The 26,947-nt window shown below is 34.4% G+C and overlaps 1 protein-coding gene across 4 annotated transcripts in view; it reads right to left on the minus strand.

The window, feature by feature from the left end:
• LOC125870993 (receptor-like protein EIX2) overlaps positions 1–26,947 on the minus strand; it is a 140,267-nt gene that overhangs the window by 97,963 nt on the left and 15,357 nt on the right. For 2 of the 4 annotated variants that reach the window (XR_007446961.1, XR_007446962.1), the window contains exon 2: positions 2,086–4,205. Coding sequence is in view for 2 of the 4 variants with exons in the window: in XM_049551564.1 (XP_049407521.1) it covers positions 2,769–4,205 (1,437 nt within the window). In the remaining 2 variants the exon portion in view is untranslated. The remainder of the gene's footprint in view (positions 1–2,085; positions 4,206–26,947) is intronic. The other 2 variants (XM_049551572.1, XM_049551564.1) reach the window with 2 other exon arrangements.

Below are 26,947 nucleotides of genomic sequence, written 5' to 3' on the forward strand. Positions count from 1 at the left end.
TTGCTTCCAGAGGGCTCAGTTATTTTGTTCTCTTAGTTTTGTTTATTAGGGTGTTGCGGGGTCTGTCCCAACATCCATCTAAGTATTTTAGAGGCTTCATAGACAGTCAGTCAGTTAGTTTTGAGTCTCTTATCTATGTATATATGTAAGTATTCTATTTTGAGACTCGAGTAGCCTTTTTGGCCAGATATGTATCATTTAAGTTGTATATGTCTCTGCATAGCATTGAGTTATTCTGTTGAGTAGGTTTCCGCTGAGTTAAGAAAGCCAGGCCAAGGGTTCGCTTAGGGCCAGCAATGGTCTCCGAGTGCCGGTCCCGCCCAGGGTGTAGGCTCGGGGCGTGACACTATTAAGTCAAAATATTTAATAATTCATATATGTTAGTATTGTCCACTAAGCCAACCTCGAGTCACTCTCCCACGGTGATATAATATCTTTTCAAGAAAATGATGTGAGAACCCACAGTGAAGAAATAAAGAGATCCTTCTATATCGAAATCTCAGTTGAGAAAATAATAGGAAAATTCCTGGATCACCCGTGGAGAAGAACCACTTTGATCATGAATAATATCTCGGCTACAAGAGGGTGGGTGTGGTGTGGGGCGAGATGGCGTCCCCCGCCACAGAATTGAAGTACAACAAGTGAAGTACTCTGTCCATCCAAAGCAGAGAACTCTGCCTTGCTAGCTTTTGTTACTTTAAAGTTTGCATATAAAGACATGATCGGCCCAATCCGTTTAAGTAATTTGGATCGGTCAATAAGTTGATTTGATCCATTTTGACATTCTCAATTCAGCCCCTCTTAAACTTTGACCGATAAGATGTCTTGTCAAAAAATTTCAAGGTGCTATTTTTTTGTTTGATGTATTAAAAAGAGTAAATTTTAGGTTTAGCAAACATAAAAATTATATTTGTATGCTATAGCTATAGTTTGTATAATTGTGCATCAGATTTGTATAAATCACTGGCAGCCTCTCATTTGTATAAATCGTTGGCAGCCCCTCGTTTGTATAAATCGCTTGCAACCTCTCAATTCAATTTTATGTGTTTGTATATCTGCATAAAATTTGAATTTGTATACAATTGAATCGAAATAAAATATTTGTATATCAAAAAATCTCTCTCTCTCTCTCGCACGGTTTATACAACAAAAATTATACATTGTAATTTGTATAATTTGTGTTTGTATAAAGCGAGAGAGAGAGAAAGGCAAAAGAGATCTGCGTAGAAGAAGATCTGTATTTATATAGTTATATGTGTATAAGACGAAAATATATGTATTTGTATTTGTATATACAATTTTCTCTCGCTTTATACAAACACAAATGCATTTTATACAATTGTGTTTGTATAAAGTGAGAGAGGCGAAATGGAGAGTGACGAGCGAGAAATCTGGGGAGAGAGGCGAATGACAATTGTTTGCTACGGGTTACAATTAAATCAAACTGTGGTTATAACATTTAATTTGAATTAATAGTTTGTTATTTTATACAATTTTCCCAATAAAGTTTAGTAAAGAACTTTTTTTATTAAGTACTAAAAAAAGTTACAAATAAAGAAATTAACATGTCTCACGACTCTGATTGAAATAAAAAAAATTGGAACTATGAAAGAAACAACATTGTTTGAACATCTTAAGCAACATTCATTTGAGGAAGTTATTAAGACATAAAAGTCTACTCCTATTGAATACAAAATGAAACAACATGATTGCTATCATGAGAAATGTAAGCACACACACTAACTTTTGATGATAGAAATATCCTAAGACATATCTCTCAACATATTGGTAACTTTTCAAGTAACATTTCCCAACTACGGTCTAGAAAACGAAAATAAGCATATCTCCATGATCTCTTGAAAAGCAATGAACCACAAACACCCCAAAAGCTTAGTGCGAATCCAATAGCCATTGAAATGTAAAACCAATCCACTTCATCTTTGTCACTCTCATCAACTTCATATTCGTGATTTGGAATATTGTCATCTGAACTGCAGTTCACCAAGAGTGGAAGTCCGCAGAGTTTGTTTCCTTGAAAACTCGTGGAATCAAAGCTTTGAAGTTGAGTGCTCAATGGTATCATACCTGAGAAATTGTTATCTGATAGATTCAAGTAGCTCAAAGTGGTCAATTTCGAAAAGCTTTGTGGGATTTGACCATAAAGTTGATTTTCTGAAAGATCAATAGATTCCACGACTTTCATATCACCAATGTCATTTGGAATCCTACCAGTTAGGTTATTTTTGGAAAGATTAAATGATCTTAATCCTGCAAGACGTGTTAAACTTGTAGGAATATCTCCAGAAAGATTATTGCTAAGACATATCCATACTTGTAAACAACGCCAAAATTCTGTCATACTGGTACATGTTGCCTTTAGTCGTCACCATTGCACTCTCTATCAGATCTCCAAAAAAATAGGAATAATTTAACTCAACATCGACTTCCTTTTTTCCTTTGACCATTGCACTGAAATTGCCAATACACCTTGGTATGATTCCAACAAATGTATTGTTTGCAAGGTCTAAAATCTGAAGATTTTTGAGGTGACAAAGCTCTTGAGGCAATTCACCATTGAGTTTATTGGACCGAAGGATAAGGACTATTAAGGTTGGAAATTTCATTCCCAACCAAGATGGTAATTTTCCGATAAACTCATTCTCAGCTAAATCTATTTTATTCAGTTTTGTGCAGTTTTCCAAGGATGAAGGAAACGGACCGTTAAGTCTATTTCTTCGCAAGTCTAATGATAACAAATTACTCAAAACCTCCATAGATCTTGGTAAGCTTCCAATCAAATTATTGTCCCTCAAGATTAAAACTTTCAACTCTGGCCAATTCATCCAACAATCAGGAATTTCTTCTGATAAATCATTTCCCTCGAGATTTAAGATCTCCAATTTGTAAGATCCATTCTTTGCTTCACACAAAAAATTCGATAGACCTTTGGAAAAAGAATTGTTTGAGAGATCTAGCTCAGTTACAATGGTTGAAATCAAGGGCAATGGTCCACTAAAATTGTTGGAACCAAAGCACATTGTCCAAGGACCTCCATGTCCATCTGTCCACGAAGGTGTCGAGATGATTGGAACCTCACCAACAAATTGGTTGTGAGAAAGATTGAGAAATTGAATTTGAGAAGACAATTTCCAAAACCAAGTTGGAACCTCACCTTGTATTCCACCATCTGATAAGTCAACATGTGCTATCTGCTTTTGAGTTCGGAGCCACATTGGAAACAACGGGCCTATATTCCAGCCGCCTATTTTAATATCTGTGACTTGAAAAGGTGGAGTCCAATTTCGACTCACTTTTAAAGTCAGATTATTTCTAGATGCATAGAAGGATTGTAAATGTGTTAATTTAGAGAAATGACTTTCTGTTACAACACCTTCCAACCTATTGTTAAAGATGGAAAAATGTTGTAGCATTGAAAGTTGGCCAACACTTTCCGGAAGAGCTCCTGTGAGTTTATTATCATCTAGTCTCAAAAAAGTTAAAGAAGTATTTCTCAATCCCACCGAAAGGAAATTACTCCTAACATTGAATAATTCGGATATATCTCCCTCAAATTGATTTCCTGAGAGATCAAGTTGTTCTAATTTCCCTAACTTTCCAATTACATTCGGTAACTTTCCAGAAAGCATATTACCAGAAAGGTCAATAATAGTTATTGAGCTCAAATTTGAAATCTGACTTGAAACTGTTCCCTCAAGACGATTTAATCCAAAGAAAAGTGATTCTAGATCTTTGCATCCATAGATCCAATTTGGTATAGTGGAGTTGATGTTATTGAAAGAAAGATCAAGATATTTAAGTTTTGTTATGTTTCCGCTCTGACTCTGTATCGCACCTTCAATGCCACTACGATAGAGCACAAGATGTTCAAGATTATTCAAATCAAACAACCATTTTGGTAGACGACAGTTGAAAGAGTTTCTAGAAGCCTTGAAGGTTGTGAGAGAAGTCAAATTAACTGGACCGTCAGGAAAAGGGCCAGTAAAATTACAGCCACTCAGGTCAAGAGAAACAAGATTGGGGAGGTTGAAAACCCATTTAGGAACAGATGAATTAAAGTTGTAATTCCCAGAAAGATTGAGAGATTTGAGTGAAGAAATTTTTTTATGATCAAGTAGAGGTGTTATATGATGAAGACTACAATTGAATAAACGAAGATCAACAAGAGAAGGAAGCATGTTAATAACCTGTAGCCATTCATTAGCTTTGCTAAGATCAACACTTTCTATCTCCAGGTTCTCAAGACTCGAAAGACTTGTCAACCACTCTAGGTTATTGATCCTTAGATATCTCCAATCAAACCTATCAATAGAAATGCTTAGATCAATCACATGACGAGTGAGATTGTTGCACACGACCCCTTCCCATTCACAACAATTCCGACAACCCAAGAAGAGAGAATTTCCGAGGGATCATATACTTCTTTCTTCAAGATCTCCAATGCTCGTTGCTCATTTTCTCTGCAAATCCCTACAGAAACAACAAACTTGGTATTTGTCAAAATAAAAAACAAGAGAACCCATAGTGTTATTGCTAACACTTTCATGGTGTGCAATGTTTTAGACTAGAAAGTGAAAAGTATTTTTTGTGTGTGGTAATTGTTTGCTTATATTTTTCACTAGGCCTAGCAATATGTATTTATAGCTATCAAGAAGATGCATGTAGATATTTTTTTTTTCTGTGAAACTGTATATATTAATTAAGTCAACAAGTCTTCTCTACAACTTTATCAATTGTCCCTGGGGCCATGCATGCTCACGTTGATGAAGTTGTCTTGCTGATAAAAGAGGACTTTTCCTTAAAAGTTATAAACAAAAAATGCAGTGTTTTAAAAGGCGGAGGTATGAGGCAAAGCTTTTTATATAGTACGGGATGAGGCATAAGTCTCATGGATCTACATGTTTTACAATTTTATCATAATCTCTTTCATAAACAAGGTTAATTAGATAATTTTATTGATTTTTAAATAATTATAATATCAACTAATTAATAATCACTTGTTTGAATGCTTCATTATTGGTTGTTTGACTCGAAGACTTGTTGATTTTAAAGAGTTTTTTCCTTCTTCCTCTTAAATTGTATGTATTAATTAAGTGAAGAAGACTCCAACAACTCTTCTCCACATTCCACAACACTATTAAGGTCTCATTTGAATTTGATTTAAAATCAGATTGATTTAAAGTTAAAGTTAAAATTTGGATATGTAACTCAAATTTTTTAAGTTTTATTTTTTAGTCAAAAACATAAAAATTCTACAAGTCGTGAAAACTATAAAAAAAATAAAATCCAATTCTTATATTATTTTACCAAATGAGCAAATCATAGTTCAAAAATAAGCTATAGAATATTCTAAGGCACCCTTGATACATATCTTCATGTTCCTTTTGTAAGTAAATATTTATGATTAAAAACTTTCAAATACACTTAATTTTATAAAGAATTATCAATCAACAAAAAAAAAAGAATAACTTTTCTTTAATATAATCTTTTCACATGATATAATCAATCTATTCATGTCGACCATAAGTTTTTTTCGAACTTGATTTTTGTCAAAATAGTAAACAAGAGAAGAACCCATAGTGTCATTGCTGACACTACTTTCGTAGTGTGCAATTTTTCAGACTAGGAAAGAAAAGGATGTGTGTCAAATAGCTAGTTGCGTATATTTTTCGCTAGGTCAGGCAACATGTATATATAGTGCTCCCTCCGTCCCAATATTCACAGATTTTAAGTCTTTATAAAAATAAAATTGAATTGTTATAAAATATAGGTAAAATGGCCTAATGGACTCTTATACTTGTACGAGTTTATATTATGAACCCTTCTACTTGACTTTTTGTCAACTGAACCCTTAAACTCAATATTTTAAGTCATTCTGACCATTGACCAAGCTTATGTGGCAACTTAATTATTGAGTTGGCACAAATACGTGATATCACGCGTTGAAGGAGCGTGAACATCAAAATTTAGACTAAAAATATTATTTAAAAAAAAAACAAAAATAAGAAAATTAAAAATGGTTTTTTTACTTCTTTCTTCTTTTCCTTCCTCACCAACCCTTATTTTTCTCTTTTTCCCCTTCCCAGCCCTCTCCAACTTATCTGTTTTTTTTTTTTTTTTTTTTCATATTTTCTCTTTCTGAGAAACGATAATGTATTGGTGATGTAGATCTATATAATCTTTTCATTTTTTTGATAATTTACAACCCATGAGGTGACAAAGATTCAATAGTTTTGAAGGATGAAAAGTGATTGTTGGATATCTTTGTGAAATTAGGTGAAATGTGTTATGTAAAATTGTGTACAAATATTATGATATATTGAAGTATTTTAATGGTGATTTATTGGCATCAATGGTGAAAAAGGATTTATGGTGGTTCAAATGATGGTAGATGGTTACGATTAAGATTTGCAATTATAAATATTTTGAGTAAAATTGAACTATGATTTCTAAGAACTTGAAGGGCCTTGTCACAGCAATAGACAATGACGGCCTAAAGGAGAATTTTTTTTTAAGGAGAATAGAGATGGTGTTAATGGTGGTTGTGGGTTGAGGAAGGAGAAGGAAAGGTGAGAGAAATAACTATTTTATTTTATTTTTTAAAATAGAAAACTTATTATTTTTGTCTATTGTGGAGTAACAAATTTGGTTAATAATTTTAAAATAGTTATGAATTAGTTATGACATGGCATTAATATTTGTGACGTGGATATGACATGTCATTTATCTAAGAGAGGGTGAGCTACACACATGGTTGAATGGATTTAAAAGTCTCATTTTAATTAAGTTTAAGGGTTCAGTTGACAAAGGGTCAAGTAGAAGAGTTCAAAATACAAACTCATACAACTATAAGGGTCCATAATATCATTTTGCCTAATATATATTTATTTATTTACACCCTCCCTAGGAGCTCCCACCACTTTTTGCTCCCTTGGTGACTCGAACTCGCAACATTCGGGTTGGAAGTGAGGGGTGCTTACCATTCGAGCAACCCCCTCTAGTCATTTCGCCTAAAATATATTTCTTTTATTTTAATTTATTTGTCTGATTTATTGATTTGACATGAAGTTTAAGAAAATAAAGATTTTTTTTTAATTTTGTCATCTTAAACTAAAGATATGTAGGTGATTTAAAGACAAGAGTGTCACATAAATTGAAAAAAGAAGAAGAAGAAGAAAATAACTATAAAAAACTGTATGCGACAATCTTATAATCTTAAATATGTCATGTGAAAAATGAAATTTAGAAGTTGCCGTAAAGGAAAAATATATAATAGTATTATTTTTTTTAAAATGAAAATTGAAGTTGTATTTGGAGATGAACAGAAATTGGAGTTGTTTTGAATTTTTGTGAATGATTTGGAGTGAAATTTTGGAAAAACAACTTATTGAAGATAGGCTTTTCAAATCTCAAAAATACTTCAGAATTCAACTTCAAGTTACCTTTTATATGGCACCAACGTAATTTCGAGAGTCACCTGAATTTTTATCTGTCTTTTTTAATATTTTAAGTTGTTAATTATTGTAATTTATAATATATTTAGGTAATTTTCAAATATACAACTGACTAAAAAAAAGTAAGACAAATAAATTAAAACGAAAAAAGCACAGAAACTCCATAAATACCCTCAGCTTGAAGTAAACACGTCGACGAAGAGATGCCTACTTCTAACTGCTTCATTAAATAACCAAATTATCCTTATCAAAGGACCAAACATATTGACGAAGACCTGCTTCCTAAACTCTTCTATATAAATTGTATATATTAATTAAGTCAACAAGTCTCTCTACTACTTTATCAATTGTCCCTATTTATATATTAATTATTGTCAAGTGTCCCTGTTTAGTGTTTATCTATTAACTAAGTCAAAAAGTCTCTCTACAACTTTATCATTGATGAATTTGTCTTACTGATTAAAGAGGATTTTTCTTAACATTTTCACATTAGAAGAGAAAAAGGGATGTAATAAATAATCCCTTCGTGTGTGGCAGGTTTTTTTTTTGTTTTTAGATAACCATGGTTTGTTCTCATCAGCTTGCGTGTATTTCAACTTATAACAACTTTTAATACTATAGGGTATTGTTGTTTCTAAGCATATCATATGTTACAAGTCTGGAAAAAGAATTACTGAAACTCTTCTGATTGAAAGACAAGACTGTTTAACTACTTTCTAGCTAGGTAGATGTGTAATGATACTTTTAAACTTTGTGCATCTATCTTTATTTTTATATATATATATGCTTTCGCATCTTAAATTTCATTAAGGGTATGTTATTGTTTGGTATGAAGGAATGTTTTCCATTTTTTTTTTTATATATTTTGTTGGTTTAAATGTTATGAAAAATGTTTTTCAAATCAATTTAGTTTCTTCAAATTTAAGGAAAATAATTCCCTTTAAAAATGAAGGAAAACATTTTCCAAAACTCTCCTCCAACCTCAAATTACAAATTTTTATCTTACCACACCTCGTTGACCCTCCCATTCAAAAAAAATATATTAATTAAAATTTTAAAAGTTCTTTTTTAAAAAAACAGAACAATTTATTTTGCTCTTATGTAACATCTCGCAAATTGAAAGAAATAGAAAGAGCTAGAATTAGAAAGCGTGATTTTTGGAAATAATAAAAAAATCTGGAAAATTGGTTAAGTTAAGTTTGTGTTTTTTAAGTCAACTTCAAACGACCATAACTCCTAGCTCAAGATGAGTTAGGTGTGTTTCCAGATATGGTAGGAAATATCTTTCCAACGCCGCCAAGTTTGTGTGATTCCAAGTTCGTATGAGTGAGTTATGCCCATTGGAAGATGGGTTGTTCAAATAAGGAAAGTCCAATCCGGATTTTAGAAGGACATTATGGTCTTTTCACCACCCAATTAATTAAATTCGTTTTTAGCAATTAAATTGGGGTCTAAACTGAATTGGTTCAGTTAAGACAATTCGAAATGTACGCTAGGGTTGTTGGAGAAAGAACGCAAGAGGAGAAAAGAGGAGAAAGAGCAAAGTTTGTCGTTCTTGAAGGTTTAGCTTGTGGATTTCGACAAGGGTTGATCCCTAAATAGGAATGTGAGGCTTTCATAACGCTGGGTTCGTTCACCCACGTGCCAAACATGTTTATTTCAGCGTGAATTCATCTTAAAAGAGTTTGAAAGTTGATGTTCTTGATATCTATTCATGAATCTGATATTGTTCTTGAGTTGGGCTGAAATTGAGAAGTTTCTGAGATCATTACGTTGAGTTTTAGAGTTGTTTTGAGTTAGGTTCATGGGTACATATGTTGGGTATCTGAATCTAAAAAGAATTTGGGAAAAAGAACCGAGTTTAGGCGAATTGGGGTTGGAAAACAAAGAAGAAAATTTGTCGGGAAAATCTGGGCACTGGCTCCGCGTCGCGGACGTGCTCCCCAGATTTGGGAAAATTTCCTTCTCATCGCGGAGCAGTCAAGGACCGTTCTGCCTCAAAAAGTATTTTCATGATCAAAATTTAAATACATCTCCACATCACGAACAAGTTTCCAGGCAGTGATTTCTTGATCATTTCTTATGTTTAGCAATCTAAAATCATTCCTAAACATCATGAGATCTTTCCTATCACAAATCACAATTCTTGAATCCATAATTCAATTCAAGAGAAGTTAAGAGTTAAGTCAAGAGAAGTCAATAGTCAAGTAAAGAGAAGTTAAGAGTCAAGTTAAGAAAAGTTCATAAAGTTTTCCAAAAGTCTTTTACAAATGTTTTAACTTTGTTTTATGACTTGAGTTTTGAGTTGAGTAAAGAGTAAAATTTGAATTGCATTTCTTCAAAAGAGTATATCAGGACTATGTATTCCCAAAGAGTAAATGTTTTCACATTTAAACAAGAAAGGAAACTTAGATTTTCAAAAGAGCCTTTGAGCTAGTTTTCAGTAAAGAGTAAAAGTAAAGTTCATTCTTCAAAGATTATACGGAAACTAAGTATTCCCAAGAGTTAAAATGTTTTCACATTTGAGCAAGAAAGGAAACTGAGATTTCCAAGAGAGCTTTTAAGCTAAGTTTTTGAGTAATTATCTCAAACCAAAGAAAGAGTTTTGTTTTTACAAACATATGAGCTAAAGTATATTTTTGGTGTAGTATTGAGCACCGATATGGGGATGAGCTTCAGTTTAGATAACTCACGTCTCCATAAACCATGCAATCATCATGGGTAGTAAAGGATCATACTTTTTAGATGACTCCTTAAGATGCTTTTAGCATAGACTAGTGGATCCACTTAGTTAAGGGGTTCTATATGATGACAAAGTATAGGCCAGTTCTGGTAGCGTGGGCAAGACGTTGTATCACCACTTAGGCTCATAGTGGTGGTTGTCGATTAGAGAAACTTCCATATAAACTATATTACGTTATTATATGAGTAAAGTTGAGTTTGTTATTGCGTTTTCTTTAACGAACTAAGTTGTTTTCTACTATTTTAAAGGCTTTCTATATATTGCATGTATTTTATTGCTTTATATTGAGTTAAGTTATTCAGGAGTTGAGTAAAGCCAAGGTAAGTATTTCTTTCAGATTCTTTTCAAGCTTAAGTTATGTTTAACATTCCAACTCGCATACTCGTACATTCAATGTACTGATGCTAGTTGGCCTGCATCTTATTATGATGCAGACGTGCTAGTTGGCCTGCATCTTATTATGATGAAGACGCAGGTAACTAGGATCAACATCCAGCGCCTCGTTGATCCAGTTGAGCACTCACAATCATTTGGTGAGCCTCCTAGCTTTCTGGAGGATCCTTTTTATTGCTTTCAGTATTTTAGTTCATTAGGATATCGTGGGTCTTCTCCCAACGTCCAATTCAGTTGTTTATAGGCTTCATAGACACAGTGAGTGTTGTTAGTTCATGGGTCCTTCCTTTTCCTTTTCAATTAAGTTGATACTTGAGTTGCCTCTTTGGTAGTGAATGTTATTATAATACATTCTAAGTTATATTTTGAGTAGTTCAGTTTACTTATTTTAAAAAGTATTTATCTTGAGTAAAGTCTTCCGCTGAGTAAGTAAGCCAGGTCAAGGGTTCTCTTGGGCCAGCAATGGTTCTCGAGTGCCGGCCACGTCTAGGGTGTTGGCTCAGGGCGTGACAAACTTGGTATCAGAGCACGAAGTTCAAGAGTCCTAGGGAGTCTATGAAGTCATGTCTGTAGAGTCATAGTTATTGGTGTGAAGCGCACCACCTCTATAATTAGGAGGCTGCAATATTTGGGAAATCCTTCACTTCTTTCATTCTCACTTCGTGCGATAGAGTGTATCTCTATAAAAGTCTCTTTCTAACTCGTGCTTACGTATAACCGGTTGTGAGCTAGCCTATAGTCGAGAGTGCCTTTGTGAGGCATTTCTTTCCCCGTGAGCTAAGAAAAGAAAATAGATGGTTGCTGACATGATGAGCAAGATGAATTTATTTGTTGTTGGGTTGACTCGTGTGTCAAGTACAAAAAGTAAGGCAGTCATGCTAATTGGTTACATGGGCATAGAAAAGCTAATGATCCATGTGCAACAAGTTGAGAAGGACCAACTGAAGGATAAATGAGAGTTTGAGAATATGAGGGCTAAGACATCAGGGAATGAATCCGGGCAGCAAAAGAGTAATGCGAACCGGTCTTCTTTCCAACATAAGCAGAAAGGACATGCTCCATCATCTTCTAGTGCACTTGCACCAAGGAACAAATGTGAGTATAATAGTCAGAATTTCAGAACTTCAGAGCTAGACATGCGCATTCGCAAGGTAGTAAGGCACAAGGGGGTACTAAGACTCCTGCATGTGCTACGTGTGGTAGGAGCCACTCAGGGGTCTGTCGTGATGACTCCACTAGTTACTTCATGTGTGGCCAGAACGGTCATTTTATGAGAGTGTTCTAAGAGCAGACATAGTAATGGTAATGGGGGCAATAGGGTCCAGTGTTCTTCAGTTGCTCCACCAGATAGAGCTGTATCCAGATGAGCTACTTCAAGGCCATGCGGAGAAGGAAACAGTCTTTATGCTATTTCTAGTCGCTGAGAGCAAGAGGATTCGCCAGATGTTCTCACTGGTATGATCCAAGTCTTCAATTATGATGTTCTTCCTAAGCAATTTCTTGATCCCTTTAGTGTTTCTACACCTAATGGTGAGTCTATTCTAGCAGAAAGAGTCTATCATGATTGTTCCAATTCTGTCAATCACAAGAGTACCATGGCTGATTTAGTTGAGTTAGACATGATAGTGTTTTATGTCATTCTAGGTATGGACTGACTTTATGCCTGTTATGCATCATAGATTGTAGAACTCGAGCAGTCAAGTTCCAATTTCTAGTAAACCAGTTATAGAGTTGAAGAGCAGTTCATCAGTGCCTAAGGGTCGTTTCATTTCGTACCTTAAGGCGAGAAAGTTGGTTTCCAAGGGGTGTGTCTATCACTTAGTCTGAGTTAATGACTCTAGTGTTGAGATACCTCATATTCAGTCAGTTTCAGTAGTAAAAAGGTTTCCAGAAGTCTTTCTAGATGATCTAATCGGAGTCTCTCCTGAGAGAGAAATAAACTTCGGTATAGATATTCTTCCAGATACTCGTCCTATCTCTATTTCGCCATATAGAATGGCACCAACAGAGTTGAAAGAGTTAAAAAAGCAGTTGAAAGATCTCTTTGATAAGGGCTTTATTTGACTAAATATCTCACCTTGAGGATGTCCGGTCCTATTTGTGAGAAAGAAAGATGGTTCCCTTAGGATGTGTATAGATTACCATCAGTTGAACAAGGTTACTATCAAGAATAAGTACCTTTTTTCGAGTATTTATGTTCTTTTCGATCAAGCTTCAGGTTGCTTCGTGTTTCTCAAAGATAGACCTCAGATCAGGTTACCATCAGTTGTAAGTAAGGGAATGTGATATTCCAAAGAATAACATTCAGGACCCGTTATGATCATTATGAGTTGTTAGTTATGTCCTTTGGTTTGACCAATGAGCTGCAACATTCATGGACCTTATGAATAGATTATTCAAACCTTATTTAGATATGTTTGTTATCCTATTCATTGATGACATACTAATCTATTCGAGGAATGAAGAAGATCATGCTAGTCATCTCAGAATAGTTCTCCAGACTCTAAAAGATAGAGAGTTGTATGCCAAGTTCTTTAAGTGTGAGTTTTGGCTTGAGTCTGTGGCATTCTGATGCCACATTGTGTCTGGAGAGGGAATTAAAATTGATACTCAAAAGATAGGGGCAGTGCAACATTAGTCTAGACCCACATCTCCAATTGATATTAGGAGTTTCTTGGGGTTGGCTGGATATTATAGAAGGTTTGTCGAGGGATTTTTATCTATTTCATCTCCTTTGACCAAGTTGACTCAGAAAACAGTGAAGTTTCAATGGTCTGAAGCTTGTGAGAAAATCTTTCAAGAATTGAAAAAGAGGTTGACTACTGCCTCAGTGTTAACTTTACCAGAGGGTACTCAAGGTTTTGTGGTGTATTATGATGAATCTAGAGTTGGTTTGGGTTGTGTGTTAATGTAGAATAGCAAAGTTATAGCTTATGCCTACATACAAGTGAAAGTTCATGAGAAGAATTACCCAAACCATGATCTAGAGTTGGCTGTCACAGTATTTGCTTTGAAAATATGGCATCATTATCTTTATGGTGTTCATGTGGATGTATTCACCGATCACAAGAGTCTTCAGTATGTGTTTAGTCAAAAGAGCTTAATCTCAAACAGAGAAGGTGGTTAAAGTTACTCAAAGATTATGACATGAGTATTATTTATCACCTAGGTAAGGCTAATGTTGTTGTTGATGCCTTGAGTAGATTATCTATGGGTAGTACCGCCCATTTTGAGGAAGGTAAGAAATAGTTAGCAAAAGAGGTGCATAGAATTTCAAGGCTAGGAGTTCGACTAATGGATTCCATAGAAGGAGGAGTAGTGGTGATGAATGGGGATGAATCATCATTAGTGTCAGAAGTAAAAGATAAGCAAGACCAAGATCCTCTATTGCTTGAATTAAAGGCAAGTGTTCATAAGCAAAAAGTGGTAGCTATTGAACAAGGGGGAGATAGTGTTTTGAGGTATCAAGGTAGATTGTGTGATTGATTTCAAGGGTAATTGGGATGATCACCTATTTCTCATTGAGTTTGCTTATAACAATAGTTACCATGCTAGCATCCAAATGGCTCCATATAAGGCTCTTTACGGGAGAAGATGCAGATCTCCTATTGGATGGTTTGAAGTTGGTGAAGCAAGGTTGATAGGACCACACCTAGTTCATCAAGCTATGGAGAAAGTGAAAGTGATTCAAGATAGGTTGAAAACAGCACAGAGACGTTATAAATCATACACTGATGTTAGGAGAAAGGAGTTAGAGTTTGAAGTAGATGATTGGGTATACTTGAAAGTGTCACCCATGAAGGGTGTTATGAAATTTAGTAAGAAGGGGAAGCTTAATCCCCGGTGTATTGGCCTTTACAGAATATCTAAGAGGATTGGCAATGTAGTTATGAGTTAGAGCTACCACAAGAATTAGCAGCAGTCCATCCGGTGTTCCATATTTCCATGTTGAGGAAGTGCATGGGAGATCCTTCACTTATCATACCGACTAAAGATATTGGGATCAAGGATAGCTTACCTTATGAAGATATTCCTATTCGGATTCTAGATCGTCAAGTTCACAAGTTAAGGACTAAGGAAGTAGCAACAGTTAAAGTTCTTTGAAGGAATCAGTTTGTTGAGGAAACTAATTGGGATGTTGATAAGGATATGAAGAAGAAATATCCACATCTCTTTGAAACCAGAGAGATTCCAGATCAAGGTACTAATCATTTTTTTGGTATTTATTTGTAAGTGGCATATTGTATTTGCATTGCTTGTAGTTGAATGTTAAATGTTACACCCTTAGCCTAGTAAAAGTAATCTCATTCGAGGATGAATGTCTCCAAAGGGGAGATATTGTAACATCTCGCAATTGAAAGAAATAGAAAGAGCTAGAATTAGAAAGAGTGATTTTTGGAAATAATAAAAAAATCTGGAAAATTGGTTAAGTTTGAGTTTTTTTGTTCAATTTCAAACAACCATAACTCCTAGCTCAAAATGAGTTAGGTGTATTTCCAGATGTCGCGGGAAATATATTGGAATAATCTTTCCAACGCCGCCGAGTTTGCGTGATTTCGAGTTCGTATGAGTGAGTTATGGCCATTGAAAGTTGGGTTGTTCAAATAAGAAAAGTCCAATTCGGATTTTAGAAGGACAGTATGGTCTTATCACCACCCAATTAATTAAATTCGTTTTTAGCAATTAAATTGGGGTCTAAACTGAATTGGTTCAGTTAAGACAATTCGAAATTTACGCTAGGGTTGTTGGAGAAAGAACGCAAGAGGAGAAAAGAGGAGAAAGAACAAAGTTCGTCGTTCTTGAAGGTTTAGCTTGTGGATTTTGACAAGGGTTGATCCCTAAAAAGGAATGTGAGGCTTTCATAACGCTGGGTTCATTCACCCACCTGCCAAACATGTTTATTTCATTGTGAATTCTTCCTAAAAGAGTTTGAAAGTTGATGTTCTTGATATTTATTCTTGAATTTGATATTGTTCTTGAGTTGGGCTGAAATGGAGAAGTTTCTGAGATTATTACGTCGAGTTTTAGAGTTGTTTTGAGTTAGGTTCATGGGTACATATGCTGGGTATCTGAATCTAAAAAGACTTTGGGAAAAAGAACCGAGTTTGGGCGAATTGGGGCTGGAAAACGAAGAAGAAAATTTGTAGGGTAAATCTGGGCACTGGCTCTGCGTCGCGGACCTGCTCCCCAGATTTGGGAAAAATTCCTTCACGTCACTGAGCGGTCACGGACCGTTCTGCCTCAAAAAGTATTTTTGCAACCAAAATTTAAATACACCTCAGCGTTGTGGACTAGTTTCCAGGCAGTGATTTCTTAATCATTTCTCATGTTTAGCTATCTAAAATCATTCCTAAACATCATGAGATCTTTTCGATCACAAATCAGAATCCTTGAATCCATAATTCAATTCAAGGAAAGTTAAGAGTCAAGTCAAGAGAAGCTAAGAGTCAAGTCAAGAGAAGTCAAGAGAAGTTAAGAGTCAAGTCAAAAGAAGTCAAGAGTCAAGTTAAGAAAAGTTCATAAAGTTTTCCAAAAGTCTTTTACAAATGTTTTAAGTTTGTTTTAAGACTTGAGTTTTGAGTTGAGTAAAGAGTAAAGTTTGAAGTGTATTTCTTCAATAGAGTTTATCAGGACTATGTACTCCCAAAGAGTAAATGTTTGTACATTTAAACAAGAAAGGAAACTGAGATTTCCAAAAAAGCCTTTGAGCTAGTTTTCAGTAAAGAGTAAAAGTAAAGTTCATTCCTCAAAGATTATTCTGGAACTAAGTATTCCCAAGAGTTAAAATATTTTCACATTTAAGCAAGAAAGGAAACTGAGATTTCCTACAGAGCTTTTAAGCTAAGTTTTTGAGTAATTATCTCAAACCAAAGAAAGAGTTTTATTTTTACAAACATATGAGCTAAAGTATATTTTGGGAGTTGTTCAGATAACTCACGTCTCTATAAACCATGTAGCCATCATGGGTAGTAAAGGATCTAGATGACTCCTTAAGATGCTTTTAGCATAGACTAGTGGATCCACTTAGCTAAGGCATTCTATATGATGGCAAAGTATAGGACAGTTCTGGCAGTGTGGGCAACATAATGTATCACCACTTAGGCTCATAGTGGTGGTTGTCGGTTAGAGAAACTCTCACAGAAACTATATTACTTTATTATATGAATAAAGTTGAGTTTGTTATTGCATTTTCTTTAACGAACTAAGTTGTTTTCTACTATTTTAAAGGCTTTCTATATATTGCATATGTTTTATTGCTTTATATTGAGTTAAGTTATTCAGGAATTGAGTAAAGCCAAGGTAAGTGTTTCTTTCAGATTCTTTTCAAGCTTAAGTTATGTTTAGCATTCCAACTTGTATACTCGTACATTCAATTTACTGATGCCAGTTGGCCTGCATTTTATTATGATGCCGACGCAGGTAACCAGGATCAACATTCAGTGCCTCGTTGATCCAGTTGAGCACTCAAAGTCAGTTGGTGAGCTTCTTAGCTTTCCAGAGGATCCCTTTTATTGTTTTCAGTATTTTAGTTCATTAGGATGTCGTGAGTCTTGTCCCGACTTCCATCTCAGTTTCTTAGAGGCTTCATATACAGAGGTAGTGATGTTAGTTCATGAGTCCTTACTTTTCCTTTTCAATTAAGTTGATACTTGAGTTGTCACTTTGGTAGTGAATGTTATTATAATACATTATAATTTATATTTTGAGCAGTTCAGTTTACTTGTTTTAAAAAATATTTATCTTGAATAGAGTGCTGAGTAAGTAAGCCATGCCAACAGTTCGCTTGGGGCCAGTTTTGGTTCTCAAGTGTCGGCCACATCCAGAGTGTAGGTTCGGGTGTCGGGGTCAAGTACTTGGTCGGATCTCTGGTCCCAATTCTAATGTCGGGTCTCGGGTCGAAAGTCGGGGACATGTCTTGGGTCGGATGTCAGATCTGTCGTTAGGGTTGTGTCTTAGTTCGTGTGTTGAGGTCATGTCCTAGATCGATTATCGAGTTGGTTTCTGAGTCAAAAATTATTTTCTTTTCTCTAGTAAAACATAAAAGATATTTTCTTTAAAATGTTTTTCATTTCCAAACCAAACACAAAAATATTTTTCGAAAAATATTTTCTATTCACCAACCAAATATGAGAAAATAAGTCAGAAATCTACATATTTTCCAGAAAAACATTTTCCTTCCTACCAATCACACCCTAAGTTTTAGACTAGCAAATGAAATGTATTTGTGTCAAGTAGTTATTTGCTTATATTTTTAGCTAGGCCAAGCAATATGTATTTATAAATAAAAAATATTGTTTTACCATTTATCTTTCATAAACAAGGTTAATTAGATAGTTTTATTGATTTTTAAATAATTATACTATCAACTAATTAATAATCTCTTGTTTGAATGCTTCATTATTGATTGTTCAACTCGAATTTAGCAAATAATTTGATTGATAATATTTTTGGACAAAGTCGTCGCTCGCTCGACTTCAACTTCAGATTCATATTTGGATTTGGCAAATGATGTGATTGATTCGGCTTTGGCTTCGGATTCGGATTTGGCAAATGATGTGATTAATTGATAATATTCTTGGACAAAGTCATCGTTGCTCGCTCGGCCTCAGCTTCGATTTCAGATTCAGATTCGGCTTCGGCCTCAAATTTGGATTCGGATTTGGATTCAGGTTTAAATTCGGATTCGAACTCGGCTTCGGCTTTGGATTCGGATTTCGATTTGGCAAATGATGTGATTGATTGATAATATTTTTGGAAAAAATTTATTTTATCAATCTCATTAAGTAATTTCCTTTCTCTTGAAAATTAATTCAGAATGTTAATTAGTTAACCGAATTAATTTTGCGTTCCCAAAAAACACAACGTTCTGGAAAGACATGTCTGAATAGAAGTGTTCAAACCATTGTCTGAATAGATGCGTTCCTTGCTCCCAAGTGACTATAAATAGAGGGTCCTTTTTCGTTTTTCAAACACTGAATTTTTTTTCCTCTCTGCATACATTTTCTTACAAAAATGAAATTGTCGTTCGACTGAGTATGTGTGTGCTCTCGTTGTTGTTCTTGCATTTTAGTGAAGTTTGAGGTACTGCTACTTCTCTAATAGTTAATCTATTTTATCTTGGGAGGAATTAATTTGTAACCTCGGGTACTTGAGGGGATTAAATTTCTTAAGGAAACATAGTGGGTTCTGTGGACTCGAATTATTATTTTTGTCTGTTTCATCTATTTTCTATTTCTATTTTTCTTAACATGAATAGATGAGATAACAAACTTAATAAATTTAATTTGGTTTCTATATTTGAGGTTTCTGGAGATTAAAACCTTTATGGTTTTCTACTATGTTGGAATTTTAAAATTCATTCAATTAACAATTAAAAGAATAGAAAAAATTTATCGTTAAATCAGAAACATGCTATGTAAGGATTTACTCTTTAATGTTAGCATTTCACATACTAAATTGTCTGTCATTTGTGACAAAAAGATGACAAATTCAAGTTAAGTAAATGTTGGAACAGTGACTGTTGTAACAACATCGGTTGCACACAATCATTCAACTGTTGTCCTTGCACCGACTGAGAAACCTGCAAAGTTTTCTGGAGTCGACTTCAAGAGATAGCAGCAGAAGATGTTCTTTTATCTGACTACGTTGAGTCTGCAGAGGTTCATTAGTGAGAACGTCTCTGTTCTGTCGGATGAAACTCCTGCCGAAGAACAATTCTTAGTGACAAAAGTATGGACACATTCAGATTTTTTGTGTAAAAACTATATTCTAAGTGGTCTGCAAGATGATCTGTACAATGCATACAACAGTGTCAAGATCTCAAAAGAACTCTGGGATGCTTTAGAAAAGAAGTACAAAACAGAGGATGCCGGAATGAAGAAGTTCATTGTGGCAAAGTTTTTGGACTATAAGATGATAGACAGTAAGACCGTCGTCACTTAAGTTCAAGAACTGCAGGTCATAATCCATGATCTCCTTGTTGAAGGTATAAATTTATTTAATGCCTATGTTGAACGTATTAAGTCTATTTTTAATACTCACATAATCTTTAATGTAGGATTGATTGTCAATGATGCTTTTTAAGTGGCGGCCATTATTGAGAAGTTACCTCTGTTGTGGAAGGACTTCAAAAACTACTTGACAAATAAACGCAAGGAGATGACTATTGAAGATCTCATGGTAAGACTGAGAATCGAAGAGGATAACAAGGCCGCTATAAAGACGTCACGTGGTAATTCAGCAATATCGGGAGTAAATATTGTTGAAGAAGACCACTCAAAATCAAAGAGAAAGAAAGCATCTGGTCCAAAGAGCAATCCTTCGAAGAAGAAATTCAATGGAAACTTCTTCAATAGTGGCAAACATGATCATAGGGCTACTGAATGTTGGGGTCCCAAGAAGGACAAAAAGAAGGATCAAGCAAATTTGGCTGAATCCAAAGAAGAGATGGATGATCTCTGTGCAATGCTTTCGGAATGCAACTTGGTTGGAAATCCAAGAGAATGGTGGATAGATTCTGGTGCCTCATGCCATGTTTGTGCCAACAAAGAATTATTTGCATCATATACTCCAGCAGATGAGAAGTTGTTTATGACGAACTCCGCTGCTACAAAGGTTGAAGGAACTTGCAAGGTCCGCTTAAAGATGACTTCGGGCAAGGTAGTGACTTTGAATAGGATCTTGTATGTTCCGGAATTGCGAAAGAACTTAGTTTCTATACCAGTTCTTACCAAGAATGGATTCAAATGTGTATTTGTTTCTAATAAAGTTGTAGTAAGTAAGAATGAGATGTATGTAGGAAAAGGTTACCTCACTGAGGGCCTCTTCAAACTCAATGTAATTGCTATTGATATGAATAAAGATTCTGCTTCTTCTTACTTGCTTGAGTCTAAATGTTTATGGCATGAACTTTTGGGACACATCAATAACAAAACCTTGCGAAAACAGATTAACTTAAATATTTTGCTTAAATTTGAGCGCAATAAATCAAAATGTCAAGTTTGCGTTGAATCTAAGTATGCTAAGCATCCTTATATCTGTTGAAAGGAATTCATACCCCTTAGAACTGATTCACACTGACATTTGTGACATAAAGTCAACACCATCACGTGGTGGGAAAAAGTATTTCATAACTTTTATTGACGATTGCACCAGATACGGTTATGTCTACTTGATAAATTGTAAGGATGAAACAATAGATACATTTAGGCAATATAAAACTGAAGTTGAAAATCAGTTGGATAAAAATATCAAAATGATCAGAAGTCATAGAGATGGAGATTATGAATCTCTAGTTGCAGAAATATGTTTGGAAAATAGAATCATCCATCAAACTACTTCTCCTTACTCTCCTCAATCTAATGGAATTGCGGAAAGGAAAGACCGAACTTTAAAGGAATTGACGAATGTCTTACTTATAAGTTTAGGTTAACCACAAAACTTATCGGGGAAGCTATCCTTACAGCAAATCGAATACTCAATAAAGTGCCTCACACCAAGACACATGTTATTCCATACGAGAAATGGAAAGGTAGAAAACTCAACTTGAAATATTTCAAAGTGTGGGGGTGTCTAGCCAAAATCCAGGTTCCTATACCTAAAAGGGTGAAAATAGGAGCTAAGACTGTGGATTGTGTGTTCATTGGATATGCCACAAATAGTAAGGCATGTCGATTTTTGGTTCATAAGTCTGAACATCTGGATGTCATGATAATACAATAATGGAATCAGATAATGTTGAATTCTTTGAACATATCTATTCGTATAAAACTAGACTTGAGTCATCTAGTGGGGGGTCTAAACGACCTCAAGAAGAACCAAAAGAGAATGTACCTAATTAAGAGAGTCCAAAGCGCAGTAAACATCAACGGACATCTACTTCATTTGGATATGACTTTGTAACATTCCTTCTTGAAAGTGAGCCTTAAACTTTCAAGGAAGCTATGTTGTCTAGCGACTCAACCTCTTGGAAGGAGGCTGTCAATAGTGAGATTGAATCAATCTTAAGTAACCATACTTAGGAGTTGGTTGATTTTCCTCCAGGAAACAAACCCTTGGTTTAGAAATGGATTTTCAAAAGGAAGATGAAAGATGATGGAACTATTGACAAATATAAAGCAAGACTTGTTGTCAAAGGCTTTAGACAGAAAGAAGGTCTTGATTATTTTGACACATACTCACCAATAACTAGGATTACATCAATTCGAATGTTAATTGCCCTAGCTGCAGTATACGGTCTTGAAATCCATCAAATAGATGTGAAAACCGCCTTCTTAAATGGAGAGCTGGAAGAAGAGATTTACATGGAACAACCTGAGGGTTTCATAATTCCCGGTAAAGAAAAGAAAGTATGCAAACTTGTTAAGTCACTTTATGAACTAAAACAAGCACCAAAACAATGGCATGCAAAGTTTGATCGAACCATGTTGGCAAATGGATTTAAGATCAATGAATGTGATAAATATGTCTACATTAAAGATGTTCCAAACCAGGAAATCATTGTATGTCTATATGTGGATGACATGTTGATAATGAGCAAGGACATTGCTAATTTAAAAACTACTAAGCGTATGCTCGCTAGTAAGTTTGATATGAAAGATCTAGGAGTTGCTGATTTGATATTGGGAATAAAGATTCATAAAACTCCTAACGATCTAGCATTGTCTCAGTCTCATTACATTCGAAAGATACTTGAAAAGTTCAAGTACTTGAATTTCAAAAGGGCAAAGACCCCAATTGATGTGAACCTTAATCTTGCTAAGAATAAAGGTGAAAGTCGGTCTCAATTGGACTATGCCAGAGTATTGGGAAGTTTGATGTATGTCATGAACTGTACACGTCCGGACAAAGCCTGCGCTATAAGTAAACTAAGTCGATACACAACTAATCCCAATCAAAATCATTGGATGGCAATGAAGAGAGTTTTGAGGTACTTAGATGACACTCAAAACTATGCTTTGCATTACAACAAATATCAAGCAGTTGTTGAAGGATATAGTGATGCAAAATGGATTACTGGGTCAACTGAAACAGAATCCACAAGTGGATATGTTTTCATTATTGGTGGAGGAGCAATATCTTGGAAATCATCCAAACAAACATGTATAGCTCGCTCTACAATGGAGTCTGAATTCATCGCCTTAGACAAGACAGGCGAAGAAGCTGAATGGCTCCGGAATTTCTTAGAAGATATTTTGTTTTGGCCCAAACAATTGCCCATATATGCATACACTGCGATAGTCAAGCTGTAATAGGAAGGGCTGGAATCGTTATGTATAACGGAAAGTCTCGTCACATACGATGAAGACATAACTTTGTTAGACAACTACTCTCTAGTGGAATTATCACAATTGACTATGTAAAGTCAAAGGATAATGTGTTGGCTCCACTTACAAAAGGCCTAACTAGAGAGGGAGTTGAGAGATCATCGACGGGAATGAGACTATGGCCGAGAACAAGTCATCGTGGTGGTAACTCTACCTAGAAGACTGGAGATCTCAAGATATAGGTTCAAGAAAATCAAACAAAGTCATAGATGACTGTTCAACATTGTCAAAATTTATTTTATGGTCCATTCTCATGATGAGACAATGTTCAGTAACCAGGATAAAGGCATAAGGACTTTTTAATGGTGACTAAGTTTGATACAGGGTATATCAAATAGTGTATCTACGGGGTAACACAGTTATAAACCACCTATGTAAGTGTGAAGTGTAAACTGCTTCAAAGAGAATTCGGTAAGGCCAGTTCTCTAAGCACTTATTAACCAAGATGTGTTCATGACTGAAACGAACAAAACAATGAGAACCAAAATAGTTCAAGGGTTGATTGTGTAACTTATGTTGTCTAGGTATAGACCAAAGCTCAACGGTTCAAAGATATCAAATATACCGATTGATCGAGTATATCTGATATATGTTCACTACAAAAAGTTTAAAGGGACACCTACTTATCCAAATGCGATTAACCCTTACTTATGAGACACACAAGTTTTTCATGCATATGTTTTAACAATAGTCATTCCCCATTCATGTGGGGGATTGTTGGGTTTTAGCAAGGTGTGAATGGGAAATAAGAGAAGAGAAAATGGAAAAAGTGGGGGAACCAATTTGGAGGGAAAATGAAAAGTCATTTCAAATGATAAATCTTTGAAGATGAAAAGTCATTTCTCCCATATTGGTAGAAGAAAGGAAAATTGTTGTCTTTATATTAGGAAACACTTCATTTAGTTCTTAAAGGGCTAAGAAGAAGGTGCCCCTTCGCGCCGTCGTCGTCACTCGCTCGGCCTCGGCTTCGTATTTGGATTTGGCAAATAATGTGATTGATTGATGATATTTTTGGACTAAATTTATTTTATCAATCTCATTAAGTAATTTCCTTTCTCTTGAAAATTAATTCAGAATGTTAATTAGTTAACTGAATTAATTTCGCGTAACAGAATTATTTGAAATTTGCGCATAACGGTAACGTCATTTGATGAGACTTGTTCCTTTCGAAAAGACGTTATTTTTCCCAAAAGACACAACATTCTGGAAAGACATGTCTGAATAGAAGCGTTCAAACCATTGTCTGAATAGACGCGTTCCTTGCTGCAAGTGGCTATAAATAGAGGGTCCTTTTTCGTTTTTCAAACACTGAAAATTTTTTCCTCTCTGCATACATTTTCTTACAAAAATGAAATTGTCGATCGACTGAGTCAGTGTGTGCTCTCGTTGTTGTTCTTGCATTCGCTGAAATTAGTGAAGTTTGAGGTACCGCTACTTCTCTAATAGTTACTCCGTTTTATCTTGGGAGGAATTAATCTATAACCTCGGGTACTTGAGGGGATTAAATTTCTTAAGGAAACATAGTGGGTTCTGTCGACTCGGATTATTATTTCTGTATGTCATCTATTTTTATTTTTTGTTTTTCCTAACCTGAAAGCAGGAGATAACAAACACTACTTTCATAGTATGCAATATTTCAGACTAGGAAAGAAAAGTATGTGTGTGAAATAGCTCCCTCCGTCCCAATATTCACAAATTTTAAGTCTTTATAAAAAAATTGAATTTTTAAAAATTAGATTTCTTTTATTTTAATTTATTTGTTTGATTTATTGAGTTGACATGAATTTTAAGAAAACAAAGAAGATTTTTGAATTTTGTCATCTTAAACTAAAGATATGTAGGTGATTTAAAGACAAGAGTGTCACATAAATTGAAAAAGAGAGAGAGAGAGAAGAAAATAGCTATAAAAAACTGTAGTCGACAATCTTATATCTTAAACATGTCATGTGAAAAATAAAATTTAGAAGTTACCGAAAAGGAAAAAAATATTATTATTTTTTAAAATGAAAATTGAAGTTATATTTGGAGATGAATAGAAATTGGATTTGTTTTTATAATTCTTTTTGTGAGTGATTTGGAGTGAGAATTTGGGAAACCAGCTTATTGAAGATAGGCTTTTCAAATCTTAAAAATATTCAGAATTCAACTTCAAGTTACTTTTTATGTGGCATCGACGTATTTTCGAGAGTCACCTGAATTTGTATCTGTCTTTTTAATATTTTAAGTTATTAATTATTGTAATTTATAATATATTTAAATAATTTTCTAATATATAACTGACTAAAAAAGAAAAGTAAGACAAATAAATTAAAATGAAAAAAGCATAGAAACTCCATAAATACCCCCAGCTTGAAGCAAACACGTCGACGAAGAGATGCCTACTTCTAATTGCTTCTTTAAATAACCAAATTATCCTTATCGAAGAAGCAGACATATTAACGAAGACCTGCTTCCTAAACTCTTCTATATAAATTGTATATATTAATTAAGTCAACAAGTCTTCTCTACAACTTTATCCATATAAATGATACTAATAAAATGAATGAATACAATGCATATTCTATATCTACACCCACTTTTTTAGTGTAGTTAATTTGGACCCATGAAAAGCTCTGTGTCACGATTCAAATTAAGAAAGTGATGGAACCCATCTCAACCCCATTGATAGGTACTAATACAAACATAACATGAAATATTAAAAAGAACAAATATTTAATATTTAAAATAAAATAAGTCATAATCAAACTTTTTTATAAATGCCCAAATGATAATGCGAAAATTTCCATTTGAAACGAGTAAAAATGACATAAATGAGAAGATAGAGGAGATCCATGAAGATTGTGGATGAGCCAAGCAACTATTTAATTCATATATGTGGATCGTCAGTCTCCCTTATATTTTTTTATTGATAAGTGCGTTCAATACTCGTGTTCGCTTTATTTAATCCATAATTTTTGTTTTTGTTTAAAATTGTGTTTTTAACCATCCCAACAATTGAAATTTGATTTTCTGGATAATACCGAGCAAAATATGTTAATATATTACTAAACCAATCATTGTGGAGTAGATTTTAAATTATATTATTTTTACTAGCAAAGCGCATACTTTATAGTACGTTTTGAGCTCATCAAGAGTGCTGAGTGCTGACGGTAGAAAAGAAACAATAAGTTTAAAATATTACTTATGGAACTTGTTTTCTCTACTCCTCTAAGAAAGATTATTGTTTCAATTTACAGAAACAACTTATTTTCAGAAAAAATATTTTTCAAAACATGAAAAAACGAATACATACGTACCAAACACACCTTGATATATGTTATGAGAAGTTGTCTCTTTCCGTGATAAGCCAATTCCTAGAATGACTCGCCTTTTTTGTTTAGATTTTGAGAGTTAATTTTTTTAATCTTAATAGTGAATTTGGATATGAAAATTTCAATTTCTTAAAAGTAAAATTTACGTATATGAAAACTACATAAAAAGTACTATAAGTCACAATATTTAATAATTCATAAAATAAATATATGCAAAATTTATGGTTAAAGAAAACATTTAGAATCGCAAAATTCACATTTGTCGCGTAAATTGAGACAAAGAGAATAATTTAATACCACTAGCTAGGATAATTTAAGGACAAAGAAGAGAATTAGGTATGCCATTTTATTGCAAATCTATCGCTAAATCGCATCTAGCTAATAATATTTGTTGATAATTCGTTGTTAATCCATCGTTAAACTGGTTTACGATCAAAAGGATGAGAGATCAGCCTTGATCTTCTGAATGGTTGCAACATCAGTCTTGAATGACTTGGCCCGAATCTGATCATCCATTGTACTGATAATGCACTAGTCCTTTTTGAAACACAAACATGTCACCAACTCTAACGCACGAGATGAGTGTGAAAGAAATGAGAGATCTTCCTAAATGTTGTAGCCTCCCAATTATAGATGTGACGCGCTTCACACCGATAACTAGGACTCTACAGACACGACTTCATAGACTCCCTAGGACTCTTG

This window comes from Solanum stenotomum, chromosome 1 (genome assembly GCF_019186545.1).
Source record: "Solanum stenotomum isolate F172 chromosome 1, ASM1918654v1, whole genome shotgun sequence".
Lineage (NCBI taxonomy): Eukaryota > Viridiplantae > Streptophyta > Magnoliopsida > Solanales > Solanaceae > Solanum > Solanum stenotomum.